At 45.5% G+C, this 15689-nt stretch overlaps 1 protein-coding gene across 2 annotated transcripts in view; it reads left to right on the plus strand.

The window, feature by feature from the left end:
- LOC140191643 (zinc transporter ZIP10-like) overlaps window positions 1-15689 on the plus strand; it is a 48285-nt gene that overhangs the window by 20492 nt on the left and 12104 nt on the right. For both annotated transcript variants that reach the window (XM_072249232.1, XM_072249233.1), the window contains exons 3-6: window positions 6201-6414; window positions 7853-8027; window positions 8957-9126; window positions 10050-10214. In XM_072249232.1, the coding sequence (XP_072105333.1) occupies window positions 6201-6414; window positions 7853-8027; window positions 8957-9126; window positions 10050-10214 (724 nt within the window). The remainder of the gene's footprint in view (window positions 1-6200; window positions 6415-7852; window positions 8028-8956; window positions 9127-10049; window positions 10215-15689) is intronic.

The following is a 15689-nucleotide window of genomic DNA, read 5'->3' on the forward strand; positions in this document are numbered from 1 at the left end:
GAGGGAGATTGAAAACCTGGCTGTCTGGTACCACAACAACAACCTCTCAATGCCAGCAAGACCAAAGAGCTGATTATTGACTCTGGGAGAAGAAGCTGGAGGTCCATGAAACCGATCTCACCTGGGGCTCAGAGCTGGATTAACTTTAAATTCCTCGGCATTATCAAATCAGAGGATGTGTTCTGGGACCAGCACGTAAAGTGTCATCACAGAGGAGGTGCGATGGTGGCTCTACTTTCGTAGGAATATGCATAGATTTTCATATCACCAAAAGTTTTGACAAACTTCGATAGGTGCACAGTGGAGAGTATCCTGACTGCAAGCATCACAGCCTAATATGGAAACGCCAATGCCCAGGAACAGAAAATGATGAATACAGCCCAGTCCATCACAGGAATAAAGGGATCCTTTCTTGGTGATTAGTGGCATTTTGCAGGGGTTGGTGTTGGGAACGTTTCTTTTCACGTCAATCATTTGGACAATGGAATTGATGGCTTTATGGTCAGGTTTGCAGACGATGCAAAGATTGGTGGAGGGACAGGTAGTGTTGAGGAAGCAAGGAGCCTGCAGAAGGACTTAGACAGGGAGAACGGGCAAAGAAGTGTCACATGCAAAACAAGGTAGGGAAGTGTGTGATCATGCACTTTGGTAGGAGAAATAAAAGGGTTGACTATTTTCTAAGTGGAGAATATTCAAAAATCTGAGGGCAAGGAGTCCTCATCCAGGATTTCCTAAAGGTTAATTTGCAAGTTCAGTCGGAGGTGAGGAAGGCAAATGCAATGTTAGCATTCATTTCAAGAGGACTAGAATATAAAAGCAAGGATGTAACGTTGAGGCATTATAAGGCTTTGGTCAGACTGTACTTGGAGTATTGTGAGCAGTTTTGGGCCACTTATCTAAGAAAGGATGTGCTGGCATTGGAGAGGGTCCAGAGGAGGTTCACCAAAATGATCCCAGGAATGAAAGGGTTAATGTATGAACAGCGTTTGATGGCTCTGGGCCTGTTCTTGCTGGAGTTCAGAAGAATTAAGGGGGAATCTCACCGAAACCTTCTGAATACTGAAAGGCCTTGATAGAAAGCATCTTGAGAGGTCGTTTCCTATAGTGGTGGAGTCTAGGATTAGAGGGCACAGCCTCAGACCAGAAGAATGACCCTTCAGAACAGAGATGAGGAGGGTGGTGAAACTGTGGAATTCAAAAGTCAAAGTTCAATGTAAATTTATTATCAAAATGCATATATGTCACTGTTTACAACCCTGAGATGCAGTTTCTTACAGATATTCTCAATAAATCTATGGAATAATAACCAAAATAGAATCAATGAAAGACTGCTCAACTTGGGCATTTAACAAGACAAAAAAAACTGTGCAAATACAAAAAGAAATAAATAATAATAATAAATAATCAGCAATAACTATTAAGAACATGACACGACGGGTCCTTGAAAGTGAGTCCGTTGGTTGTCGGAACAGTTCAGTGTTGGAGTGGGTGAAGTTATCCCCTTTGGTTCAAGAGTCTGCTGGTTGAGGGGTAATAACTGTTGCTGAACCTGGTGGTGAGAGTCCTGAGGCTCCTGTACCTCTTTCCTGATGGCAGCAGCAAGAAGACAACATGTCCTGGATGGTGGGAGTCCTTGACAATGGATGCTGCTTTCCTGTGACAACGTTTCATGCTGATGTGCTCAATGGTGGGGAGGGCTTTACCCGTGATGGACTGGGCTGTATCCGCTACTTTTTGTAGGATTTCCTGTTCGAGGGCATTGGTGTTTCCATACCAGGCCGTGATGCAACCAGGTAATATACTCTCCACTACACATCTATAGAAGTTTGTCAAAGTGTTAAGATGTCATGCTGAATCTTCACAAACTCCTAAGGAAGTATAAGTGCCTAAAGGTTTCACAGAATCCTAGTTAACCCCTTCTGCACCAGATGCAGCGATTCAGATCGAGGGGTTTATTATACACTTTCAGGATAGGTCTATAGAGTTTCTCAAAAGCAGAGGTGGAGGGGTATGCCTCATGATCAACTCCTCTTGGTGCACAAATATACCAGCGCTGTCCCAATTCTGCTCACCAGACCTGGAATATCTAGCAGTAAAGTGCCATCCTTTTTACCTACCACGGGGGTTCTCTGGGGTCATTCTGGTAGCAGTTTACATTCCATCTCAGGCCAATGGCAATCAGGCTTTAGATGATCTGAGCAATGGGATCAACATGCATGAAACAGCGCATCCTAACGCCTTCACCATCGTTTTGGGGGATTTTAACCAGGCCAGACTGAAAAAATCACTAAGCAAATACCATCAACACTTGCAATACCAGAGGAAACAACACACTGGACCATTGCTACACCACCATCAAGAATCCCTACCGTACTATTCCACACCCTCACTTGGGGAAGTCTGATCACCTGGCTGTACTTCTACTCCCTGAGTATAGACAGAGACTGAAGACTGCAGCACCAGTAGTGAGGACCAAGAAGGTTCGGACAAGGGAAACACAGGAGGCCTACAGGACTGCTCTGAATCGGTGGACTGGACTGTATTTAGGGATTCATCTTTGAACCTGGATGAGTATGCTGCAGTTGTTACGGACTTCACTAAAACCTGTGTGGATGAGTGTGTGACTACAAAAACTTACTGTACATTCCCAAACCAAAAGCAGTGGGTGAACCAGGAGGTACGTCATCTGCTGAAGGCTAGATCTGTGGCATTCAAGTCTGGCGATCCAGGCCTGTACCAGAAAACCAGGTATGATTTGCAAAGGGCTATTTCAAGAGCAAAGAGACAATTTCAAATGAGGTTGGAGACAACATCAGATGTACGACAACTCTGGCAGGGTTTGCAAGACATAACTTCCTACAAAGCGAAACCCAACAGCATGAATGGCAGCGATGCTTCACTACTGTAAACATGTGCCAACCAACTAGCGGGAGTATTCAAGGACATTTTCAACCTCTCACTGCTATGAGTGGAAGTTCCCAATTGCTTCAAAAAGGCAACAATTATACCAGCGCCTAAGAAGAATAATGGGAGCTGCCTTAATGACTTATCGCCCGGTAGCACTCACAATGATGAAACGCTTTGAGAGGTTGGTCACGACTAGACTGAACTCCTGCCTCAGCAAGGACCTGGACCCACTGCAATTTGCCTATCACCACAATAGGTCAACGGCAGATACAATCTCAATGGCTCTCCACGTTGCTTTAGACCACCTGGACAACACAAACATCTATGTCAGGATGCTGTTTATCAACTACAGCTCAGCATTTAATACCATCATTCCCACAATCCTGATTGAGGTGTTGCAGAACCTGGGCCTCTGTACCTCCCTCTGCAATTGGATCCTCAACTTCCTAACTGGAAGACCACAATCTGTGCGGATTGGTGAAAACATCTCCTCCTCGCTGACGATCAACACTGGTGCACCTCAGGGATGTGTGCTTAGCCCCCTGCTCTACTCTCTCTATATACACATGACTGTGTGGCTAGGCATAGCTCAAATACCATCTATAAATTTGCTGATGATACAACCATTGTTGGTAGAATCTCAGGTGGTGACGAGAGAGCGTACAGGAGTGAGATATGCCAACTAGTGGAGTGGTGCCACAGCAACAACCTGGCACTCAACATCAGTAAGACGAAAGAGCTGATTGTGGACTTCAGGAAAAGTAAGATGAAGGAACACATACCAATCCTCATAGAGGGATCAGAAGTGGAGAGAGTGAACAGTTTCAAGTTCCTGGGTGTCAAGATCTCTGAGGATCTAACCTGGTCCCAACATATCGATGCAGTTATAAAGAAGGCAAGACAGTGGCTATACTTTATTAGGAATTTGAAGAGATTTGGTATGTCAGCAAATACACTCAAAAACTTCTATAGATGTACCATGAAGAGCATTCTGACAGGCTGCGTCACTGTCTGGTATGGAGGGGCTACTGCACAGGACCGAAAGAAGCTGCAGAAGGTTGTAAATCTAGTCAGCACCATCTTGGGTACTAGCCTACAAAGTACCCAGGACATCTTTAGGGAGCGGTGTCTCAGAAAGGCAGCGTCCATTATTAAGGATCTCCAGCACCCGGGGCATGCCCTTTTCTCACTGTTACCATCAGGTAGGAGATACAGAAGCCTGAAGGCACACACTCAGCGATTCAGGAACAGCTTCTTCCCTTCTGCCATCCAATTCCTAAATGGAGGCAGGTTCGATGTTGTCATTTAAAGTTAAATCGGATAGATATATGGACAGGAAAGGAATGGAGGGTTATGGGCTGAGTGCAGGTCGGTGGGACTAGGTGAGAGTAAGAGTACGGCACGGACTAGAAGAGCCAAGATGGCCTGTTTCCCTGTTGTAATTGTTAAATGGTTATGGTTATAAGACACTGAACCCATGAATACTACCTCACTTTTTTTAATATACAGTATTTCTGTTCTTTGCACTTCTAAAAATCTATTCAATATATATATACTGTAATTGATTTATTATTTTTTTAAATTCTTTTTCTTCTATTATTATGTATTGCATTGAACTGCTGCTGCTAAGTTAACAAATTTCACGTCACGTGCCGGTGATAATAAACCTGATTCTGATTGTCAGTCTTTGTCTGTTTATGTGTGCTTTTTAATAAAATTCTATTGTATTTCTTTATTTTCCTGTAAATACCTGTAAGAAAATGAATCTCAGATGTCACAGCCACTACCTTCCCAGGAAGCGAAAGGAATTCGGAATGTTCACCAACTTCGATCGCGACACCATCGAAGGCATCCTATTCGGATGCACCACAACTTGGTGCCACAACTGCTCTGCCTGTGTCCGCAAGAAACTGCAGAGAGTTGTGGACGCAGCTCAGCACATCACAGGAACCAGCCTCAGTAAAGCAGCCAATATATTCAAAAACCCACCGAACCCAGGCACTCTCTCTTCATCCCCCCCCTCCCACTGGGTAAGAAAAATGCACTTTAGGTGAGGGGGGAGAAGTTCAAACGAAGTGTGCAGGACAAGTTTCTTTTAACCAGAGTGGTGGGTGACAGGAATACACTTCCAGGCTGGTGGTGGAAGCAGATATGATAGAGACTTTTAGTAAGACACGTAAAATATGCATGCCCTCTAGTATGTGACATCTTCACAATGGGAGAAAGATATCGGCTGTCTTCTCTATCTACGCCTCTCATAATCTTATAGACCTCGATCAGATCTCCCCTCAGCCTCCACCTCTCCAGAGAAAACAACCCAAGTTGGTCCAACCTCTCCTAGCTCATGGCCTCTAATCAAGACAACATCCCGGTGAACCTCTTCTGTCCCCTCTCCAAAGCCCCCACACCATTTCTGCAATGTAGTGACTAGAATATACCAACGGAGAGTCGCGGATGCCCAACAGGGGATGTAAAGGGACAAGCTGGAGGAGGGACAAAGAGGCTGGTATGTTGGGGTGAATACAGGAGACCGCTTAGTGCCACCTGGTGGCCATATGTTCCAAATGCAGTAACAACTGACTTAACATTGGAAAAAGGTTAAGGAGGTTCGTTGACTTGTCACCAAACACTAACAAACTTCTACAGAAGTACTGTTAGAAGTGTCCTGACTGTTTGCATCATGGTCTGATACGGCAATTCAAACGCACAGGAATGTAAGAAGCTGCAGAGAGTCGTGGACTCAGCCCAATACATCACAGACATATCCCTCCCTCCCCACCATGGGTAGGTATCTACAGGAGGTGCTGCCTCAGGAGGGCAACGTCCATCATCAGAGATCCCCACTATCCGGGCCATCCCATCTTCTTACAGCTCCCATCAAGCAGGAGGTACAGAAACCTGAAGTTCCACACCACCAGGTTCAGGAACAGCAACTTCCCTTCAATCATTCAGTTCCTGAACCAACCAGCACAACCCTGATCACCACCTCAGTACAGCAACACTGTGATCATTTTGATCACTTTGCACTAAAGTGGACTTTGATTTGACTCTAATTGTGTTCTTTCTTCTAAAAAATTGTGACAGTTTATGTTGAATTTATGTTTTTCATGAATACTGCTTAACTGACACTCTGTGCCTGTGATGCTGCTGCAGGTAAGATTTTCATTGCACCTGTACACACATGGACCTGTGCACATTACAATAAAGTCAAACAAACAAGCCTCTTCAAATTCGCTGGACAGAATGCATATGGCTGACTTGGCTTTGTTTTCCCTGTGATCTCTACGCTGCAGGTCAGCAGAGAGAAGGCAGAACAAGAGCCCGCTTCCTGCTCCAGGTAGACACAATGCGCTGCGAAGACTGTGGGAAGGCAGCCACAGAGGGGAGATACTGCCACGGCGCAGAGGGAAAGTATCACGGAGCCTGACAGAGGTGACAGGGTCCCCCTCCTCATCTGTCAAGGACAGCATCTTCAACCACTCAAAGTACAACCACCTACATGGAAACGTGAGTCTCAAGATGCTCAATATTCAATGTTTAACATCTGAATCCCTGCAGGTATTGTCAATGTCACAGAGAGTAACAGAGCAATACAGTACAGATACAGGCCCTTCAGTCCAACCAGTCCATACTGACCATACAGCTGGTCCCAATTTCCTGCATTGGGCTCATATCCCTCCATCTACCATTCTAAATGCTTCTCAGATGATGCTATTGTACCTCCTTTAGCCACTTCCTTTGGCAGCTTGTTCCATATACTCACCACCCTCTGAGTGGGAAAAAAATTTCCCCTTAGGTTCCCTTTAAATCGTTTGCCTCTCACCCTAAACCTATTCCCTTTGATTTTGGTCTCCAGTACCTTATTCATAATTTTAACCATTCTCCAAGGTTGCCCCCTCATTCTCCTATGTTCCAAGGAAACTATGTTATCTAGCTGGCCAACCTGTCCCTATAACTCAGATCCTCTAGTCCTGGCAACATCCTCATCGATCTTCTCTGCACTTTTTCCAGTTTAACCATGTTGTTCGTATAACAGGGTGACCAAAACTGTACGTTACTGTCCAACTGGATGTTTCTAATAGTGAGAGAGTCTAGGAAGAGAGGGCAGAGCCTCAGAATGAAGAGATGTCCCTTTAGAACTGTGAGGAGGAAGAATTTATTCAGCCAGAGGGTGGTGAACCCATGGAATTCTTTGGCATGGAGGGCTGTGGATAGCAAGTTATTTAAGGCAGAGCTTAATAAGTTTTTGATTCCCCCCGCTTCTTGCTCTCTTGTAATCTTTGTAAGACGCTAAAACCCTCTATGACCTGTGAGTTCCTGTCTCTTGGTTATCCCCATTTTTTTGTCACAGAACACAGAGATGCACAGATTAGATATTTCGACCTGGGGATAAAGATTCCAGTTATCTTCTCTAGCTATGCCTCTCATAATCTTATAAACCTCTATCAGATCTCCCCAGAGAAAATGATCCAGTTTGTCCAACCTCTCCTTTATTTCAGGCAGTATCCTGGTGAACCTCTTCTGCTGCTCCTCCAAAGCCTCCAAACACTTTCTATGATTCTTATAATGTCCCTGTGTCTTCAGTTGTTTAGGCTCTACATTCTGGAATTCCCTCCCTGACCCTCCTACCTCACTGACCCTTTATTGACCAAGAGTTTGGTCACTTGCCCCACAATCTCTGTAAGAAGCCCAACTTCAGTTGTTCTCTTAACAAACTTGTTAAGCACATGCTGTTGATAACGACTTGGAGGTGGTGGATGTACTTAGAAGGTGCTGGAGGAACTCAGTGGGTCAGGCAGCAACTGCAGGGGGAAATGGACAGTCAACGTTTCAGGCCAGGACCCTTCACCTGATTCTGAGCCCAAGCTCATTGGCATCGGGATACTGTGCAAATGAAATGCTGTGGGTTGAATTCTGATGGGGAATATTTGTTTTGATGTGGTAGTGTTTGAACGTGAGCCAGCTCCTGGTCAACTTTGGGATGAGCACCATTCATGAAATCACTCCGAAGCAGTTCTCTTACATCTGCCCAGCCCTGCTCTACCAGATCGAGAGTCGAGTCTGCATCCACCATCACGATTCGCTGGAGATTCAGCAGAATGGCAAGCTGTCTAAATCAGGTGAGAATGTTCCCATTCCAGACCCTTTCCTCCTTGTGTTGTCTTTCCCTCCCCGCATCCCTCCGGACCTCGCATGACCGGCTGCCCTTGAAATTTCACATACCCCTGAGCAGGAGAAAAGACCTGGATTTGTGTACCCACTTGTGTTCACATTCTACCAGACACTGTCGTGTAATCCTACCCTCAAGTGAACTTCTGAGGGCTCAGAGAAAATGAACTGGCATGAAGCACAAATCCAGGATCACACCAGTGTCATCTTCACCAAATGTTCCCAAAAATACTCAGTGTCCACACCTTTACGTACTGTTGTTATGCATTTCCCATTCAAGCAATTTAATAAATTAGTTTATCATTGTCACAATTGCAGAGGTACAGTGAAAAACTTGTCCTCCATACCGATCATCTCACCACGTAACAGAGTAGAGAATGAAGTGTTGCAGTTAGAGAGAAAGGGCAGTGCAAGGAGTCTGTCCCCAGGCGAGGCTCAGTTTGTGTGTGTGCGGGACCCATGACCCTCTTACTCCAGTTCAAGCATAACACATTCCCATTTTTTCCTGTTTACCTGCATTTGGCCCTCTAGACCTTTCCTATCCATGTACTTGTCCACATGCCTTTTAATGTTGTTAATGTACCTGGCACAATCACTTCCACACATCCACCATCTTCTGGGTGAAAAGTTGCCCCTCAGGTTCCTATTAAATGTCTCCCCTCTCACCTTAAATCTAGTGCCCTCTAGTTTCTGATGCCCTAACCTTGAGGATAAAGACTGTGCACATTCACCCTATCGATGCCCCTTGTCACCCCTCATTCTCCTACACTCCAGCGAGTAGTCCCAACCTGCTCAACCTCTCCTCGTAGCTTAGTCCTTCGAGTCTCAGCGATTTAGCAATGCAATTGGTGTTGACTTCTGTTTTTCCCCTTCCTTACAGTGTGGCTCTGGGGCTTTCTTGCCATTACTCTGATCAGCCTGATGTCACTTGTGGCCATTGCTATTATTCCCTTCCTCAGCCGCTCCTTCTACAAAGCACTCCTCCCATTCCTGGTGGCGCTGGCAGTTGGCACGCTCTCTGCAGATGCTCTGCTTCACCTGATACCTCATGTAAGTATGACTGACTGACTGTGGTTCATTCATCTGGGGTGGAAGACACGCAGCCCCCTTCAACCCATGACACAGGGACAGAGGAAGACATTCTGTTTCTCAGGTCTTACAGCCAAACAAAATTTCCCCCCAATCCCCTCAATCCTTTCCTATCTATAGACCTGTCCAAGCGTCTTTTAACTGTTGTTGATGTACCTACCTCAACCACTTCCTCTGGCAATACACTGTTTCCAAACACTGACCACCCCCTGGGTGAAAAAGTTGCCTCTCAAGTTCCTATTCACTCTCCCCTCTCACCTTAAACCGGTACTCTTTAGTTCTTGATTCCCTAACCCTGGGGAAAAGACTGTGCACATTCACCCTATTTGTGCCCTCATGGTTTTATGCACTCTATAAGATCACCACTCAATCTCTTGTGATCCAGTGAATAAAATCCCAACCTAGCCAACCTCTCTCTGTAACTCAGTTTCTCGAATCCCAGCTAATCTTTGTATATCTCATCTGCACTCCTTCAGTTTAATGGCATATTTCCCATAGCAGGGCAACCAGAACTGAGTACAGTACTCCCAAGTATCTTGTTCAGCTAGAAGGTCTCCCTTCCAATGGGTGGGGAGCAGATGTTTGTGGCTTAATTGGCCACTGGAAATTGCTCTGGTGTGTAGGTGAGGTGTGGGATAGTGAGAGAATAAAATGGAATTCGTTTAGGATGAGTGTAAATGTGTGATCAGCATGGACTTGGTGGGCTGAAAGGCCTGTGATGTGATAACTATGTGTCCTCAAAGGAGCTAAAGAGGGGGAGGGCAATCATTGTGTAGCCCTTCAAGGTCTGTAGTAGTAATGCAAAGGAACTGACACTAAGGCACATGAGCGTTGCCACTTGAGCCAAATGTGAAGACCTGTCCCTCCCGTGTCTTTCTGTTCAGGCTCAGGATCACAGGCACAAGGGCCCGGAGAACACAGACAGCCGCCCACTCCTGGATGGTAAGGACTTTCTCTGGAAAGGCCTCTCTGCATTGGGGGGCATCTACCTTCTCTTCCTCGTTGAGAGCCTCCTGCGTTTGTTCAGGAACTGCAACAGACAGGTGAAGGTAAGTGGGAAAATAACCAGGCTAGGAGAAGTTCTACCTGACATGTTGCAAACACTTCACAAGTGTTGGTGCGTGGCCAAGTGGTTAAAGTGTCGGTTTAGTGATCTGAAGGTCGCTAGTTCAAGCCTTAGCTGAGGCAGCGTGTTATGTCCTTGAGCAAGGCACTTAACCACACATTGCTCGGCGACGACACCGGTGCCAAACTGTTTGGGTCCTAATGCCCTTCCCTTGGACAACATCGGTGGCATGGAGAGGGGAGACTTGCAGCATGGGCAACTGCTGGTCTTCCATACAACCTTGCCCAGGCCTGGGCCCTGGAAACCTTCCAAGGCGCAAATCCATGGTCTCACGAGACTAATGGATGCCTAAAAAAAGAAGCATAGAAAACCTACAGCACAATACAGGCCCTTCGGCCCACAAAGCTATGTTGAACATGTCCTTACCTCAGAAATTACCTGGGTTACCCATAGCCCTCTGTTTTTCTGAGCTCCATGTACCTATCCAAAAGTCTCTTAAAGATCCTATCGTATCTGCCTCCACCACTGTTACTGGTGGCCCATTCCACGCACTCACAACTCTGCGTAAAAAAACTTACTCCTGACATCTCCTCTGTACCTACCTCCAGCCACCTTAAAACTGTGCCCTCTCGTGCTAGCCATTTCAGCCCTGGGAATAAGCCTCTGACCATCCACACAATCAATGCCTATCATTATCTTGTACACCTCTATCAGGTCACCTCTCATCCTCCGTTGCTCCAAAGAGAAAAGGCCAAGTTCACTCAACCTATTCTCATAAGGCATGCTCCCCAATCCAGGCAACATCCTTGTAAATCTCCTCTGCATCCTTTCTATAGTTTCCACATCCTTCCTGTAGTGAGGTGACCAGAACTGAGCACAGTACTCCAAGTGGGGTCCTATACAGCTGCAACATTACCTCTTGGCTCCTAAATTCAATTCCACAATTGATGAAGGCCAATGCACCATATGCCTTCTTAACCGTACAGTCAACCTGCACAGCAGCTTTGAGTGTCCCATGGACTCAGACCCCAAGATCCCTCTGATCCTCCACACTGCCAAGAGTCTTACCATTAATATTCTGCCATCATATTTGACCTACCAAAATAAACCACCTCATACTTATCTGGGTTGAACTCCATCTGCCACTTCTCAGCCCAGTTTTGCATCCTATCAATGTCCCGCTGTAACCTCTGACAGCCCTCCAGACTATCCACAACACCCCCAATCTTTGTGTCATCAGCAAACTTACTAACCCATCCCTCCAGGTGTGTGTTTCAACGAAAGGCTTGCACGCACACAGAAAATCGACTCGGGCCAAAGGGCCTGTTTGAATGTCTATTGCTCTATGACTATAAAAAAACAGGGAAAGATAGCTCATTGCTTTAGTAAAACACTACACCTTTTGCTCTCGGTGTTAGTAAAACCCCTCCTTGTGCCACAGAGGTGCAGACCCAGGTTCAGATTATCTCCATGGGACATCTCTAGTTGTGGTACTACAAGAGGACAAAGTGCCTATGGTGGGGGATTAGCCCGGAGTGAAAATTCTGGTCAGTGACTTTCTGCCTGGGAAAGCACCTGTGGAAGTGTCATCTTCTCAGAGGATCTATCCTGGGCCCAGCTCATTGATACATTCACTAAGAAAGCACGCCAGTGGCTGTACTTCATTTCTGCAGATGTACAGTGGAGACCTTTCTGACTGGGTGCATCTCCACCTGGTGTGGAGGCTCCAATGCCGAGGATCACAAGACACTGCAGATGGTTGTAAACTCAGCCACATCCATCACAGGGACAACCCTCCCCAACATCGAGGATATCTTCAAAAGGTGATGCCACAAGGAGTGGCATCCATCATTAAAAACTTTCACTATTCAGGACATGCCCTCTTCTCATTACTATTGCCAGCGGGGTGCAACAGGAGCCTGAATGCCCACACTGAATATTTTAGGAACAACTTCTTCCCCTCTGCCATCAGATTTCTGAATGGTCCACGAACCCATGAACACTACCTCATTGTTCCTCTTTTTGCACTATTTATTTACTGCAACTTACTAAACCTTTCCTATCTGTGTACCTGTCCAAGTGTCTTTTAAATGTACCTGCCTCAACCACTTCTTCTGGCAGCTTGTTTTATGGCTATTACTAGAGAATATTGTTTTAAGGTGAGTGGAGGGAAGTTTTAGGGGACATGTCAGAGGTAGTTTATTTTGTTTTTTTTAAAACACGGAGAGCATCAAGTGTCTAGAGTGCACTGCTGGGAATGGTGGTTGAGGCTGATACGTTAGGAACAGTTAATAGGCACATGGATGTAAAAAAAATGGAGGGTAGTGGGCAAGGTGTTAGATTGATCACAGAGTAGGTTTATATACTGTAGGTTGGCATAACTTTGTGGGCCAAAGGGCCTGTACCGTGTTGTACTGATCAGTGTTATAATATCTTGAACAACAGCAATGTAACAGCCAACTTCTGGATTCAATGCCCTGAATGAGGAAAGCCAACCTGCCAAACACCTCCTTCACCACCCTGTCTATCTGTGATTCCACTTTCAGAGAATCATGTACCTGTACGCCTCGATTCTTCTGTTCTATAACACTCCCTGGGGACCTACTATTCACTGTGAAGGTCCATCTCTGGTTTGTCATCCCAAATGCAACACTTTGCTCTTACCCAAATTAAACTTCAGTTGCCATTTCTTAGCCCACTTACCCAGCTGGTCAAGGTCCCACTTAAATTCTGATAGCCATCTTGATTATCTACAACACTACCTACTGATTTTTAGTTTTCTGCTGGCAGTTGGAGGAAAGGATGCCACAAAACAACACATTTCACATCATACAAGACGGTGATAAAAAACCCAGTTCTGATTCTGTGCTCCACGTTATTGCATTTACTCCATTATCAAGCCAACTGGCCATCTTTTAGTCTTGGGTGTCCTTCCCTCTGACAGTTTTTAGGAATTTGTTTCTTTCCCCTGCTATGGTAATATTGGGAAGTAGCTGAACAGGTGCCTTTCTTCCTTCTGCTCAGAAGCCAACAAGATTTTCAACAATGTTTAAAGCATCTAAAGCTTACTAAACAGAAAGAAACCAATGTTGCAAAAGTACCAATGCTGGTTATCTTAGCAGCTGAAATGACATTCAGACTCACTGGATACTACAACATGGAAACAAGTCCTTCAACCCAACATTTCCATGCCAACCAAGCTGCCTGCACTTGGCCCATATTCCTCTTAACTTTCCAATTCACGTTACTGTCCAAATGCCTTTTAAAGGGATATTTTTAGGACATGGAGGCTTCGGAGAGGGTGCAGAAGAGGTTCACTGGGATGCTGTCTGGATTAGAGTGCATGAGCTATAAGGAGAGATTATTTTCTCCGGAGATGCAAAAGCTGAGGGGAGAATTTAAAATTACATGAGGCATAGATTGAGTAGTCAGACAGAATCTTTTCCACAAGGTAGAAATGTGAAACACCAGATGGAAATGATTTTAAGGTTAGATGGGAGGGGCATTTTTTTTTAAGTAGAGAGTGGTCGGTACCTGGATTAGGTTACCGGGGTGGTAGTGGAATCAGGCTGTGAGGTGGAGTTCAATATATGGAAGGAATGGAGGGATGTACTGTAGATGATACACAGGAGGACATTTAGTACAAATTGGCATCACATTATGGGGTGAATGCCCTGTCCAGTGCTGTACTGTTACCTAGGTGTTGTTATTTGATTTTGTGAGCTGCTTGAGTTATTTAAACAGGGTGTAAATATCAGCAAGGTCTGGTTCTGTTTCGACTCCTACACTCGATACACTTTGTAATCCAACATAAGCAGTTGCCTGCTCCCTGCGTCTCCACTCTCCTGATGCCTGTAGTAACGGTGAGGTCAGTGCTATGAGGGTTGGGGCTCTTGGTCAGGTCAGAACCCTGGCAATGAGGAGGGATTATTTGGGTGCCAGCTAATGATAGAATTTTTAAAGTACAGGTGTCCCCCGCTTTTCGAATGTTCACTTTATGAAACCTCACTGTTACGGAAGACCTACATTAGTACCTTGTTTTCCCTTTCAGAAGGTGTTTTCACTGTTACAAAAAAATCAGTGCGCGATAAAAGGCAGCGCGCGCCCCGAGCAGCCGCTCTCCCCCGGATTCGGAACGGCATTGCTTTAACACGTTGCATTGAGCAGCTGTTAGCAAGATGAGTTCTGAGGTGTCGGAAAAGCCTGAAAGAGCTCGTATGGGTGTTACACTTAGCGTAAAACTAGACATAATTAAGCTTTTCGATCGTGGTGAACGAAGCAAGGACAAAGTGAGTTTGGCTTGTGGAAGTTGACGAAGATGATGTTGAAGAGGTTTTGGCATCCCATGGCCAAGAACTGATAGATGAAGAGCTGATGCAATTGGAGGAGGAAAGGATAACAATCGAAACCAAATGCAGAAAGTGAAGCAACTGCGTGAGATTTTCGCTGCAATGATAAAGTATGACTTTAATTTTGAAAGGGTACGTAGGTTTAGGGGATATTTGCAGGGTGGTTTGAGTGCTTACAAACAACTGTATGATAGAAAAATGCGCGAGGTTCTGCAGTCAAGCAAGCCTTCCACATCAGCCACAGCAGACAACGAACCTCGGCCTTCGATATCGAGGCGGGCAGTCATAGGAGAAGATGAGCTGCCTGCCCTGATCGACGATGAGATGACACCCCCCCGTGTCCCACCACCCCAACACCTGGGCCCCGGACAGATACTGTACCGATTCGCAAAGAATGCAGCGGTAGCTGGGAGGCACACAGCACATTGTTGAGAAAAAAGCCGAAATAAGCATGCTAATTAATTAGGTGCTGCCGGGCACGTAATTAATTAGCATGTTTATTTCGGCTTTTTTCTTAACAATGTGCTGTGTGCCTCCCAGCTACCGCTGTGTTCTTCGCGGCAACGTATCAGGTTGGCGGCCTGGAGGGTGGGGGCCACTGTACCACCCAACCTGCGACGACTCAGTCTAACACACCATCATCAGTGTGCTTGGCGCTGTTTTCCCAATTTCGGTTAGTGATATTACACTGTACATACATTTCTACTTTATATAGGCTGTGTATTTTTACGTGTTATTTGGTAGATTTGGCAGCTTCATAGTTTAAAGGTTACTGGAGAGCGCGTTTATGCCAACAGCGCTTGCGTGAGATTTTCTGCTGAGAGCGCTTGCGTGAGATTTTCACTACGGAGATCTGTGCAGGCAATTGTTGTAGAGAAGTATTTCTACTTTATATAGGCTGTGTATATATCATATCATTCCTGCTTTTACTATCTGTTACTGTTATTTTAGGTTTTATGTGTTATTTGGCATGATTTGGTAGGTTATTTTTGGGTCTGCGAACGCTCACAAAATGTTCCCATGTAAATAAATGATAATTGCTTCTGCGCTTTACGACATTTTGGCTTACGAACCGTTTCATAGGAACGCTCTACCTTCGGATGGCGGGG

This window comes from Mobula birostris, chromosome X (genome assembly GCF_030028105.1).
Source record: "Mobula birostris isolate sMobBir1 chromosome X, sMobBir1.hap1, whole genome shotgun sequence".
NCBI classification, from domain to species: domain Eukaryota; kingdom Metazoa; phylum Chordata; class Chondrichthyes; order Myliobatiformes; family Myliobatidae; genus Mobula; species Mobula birostris.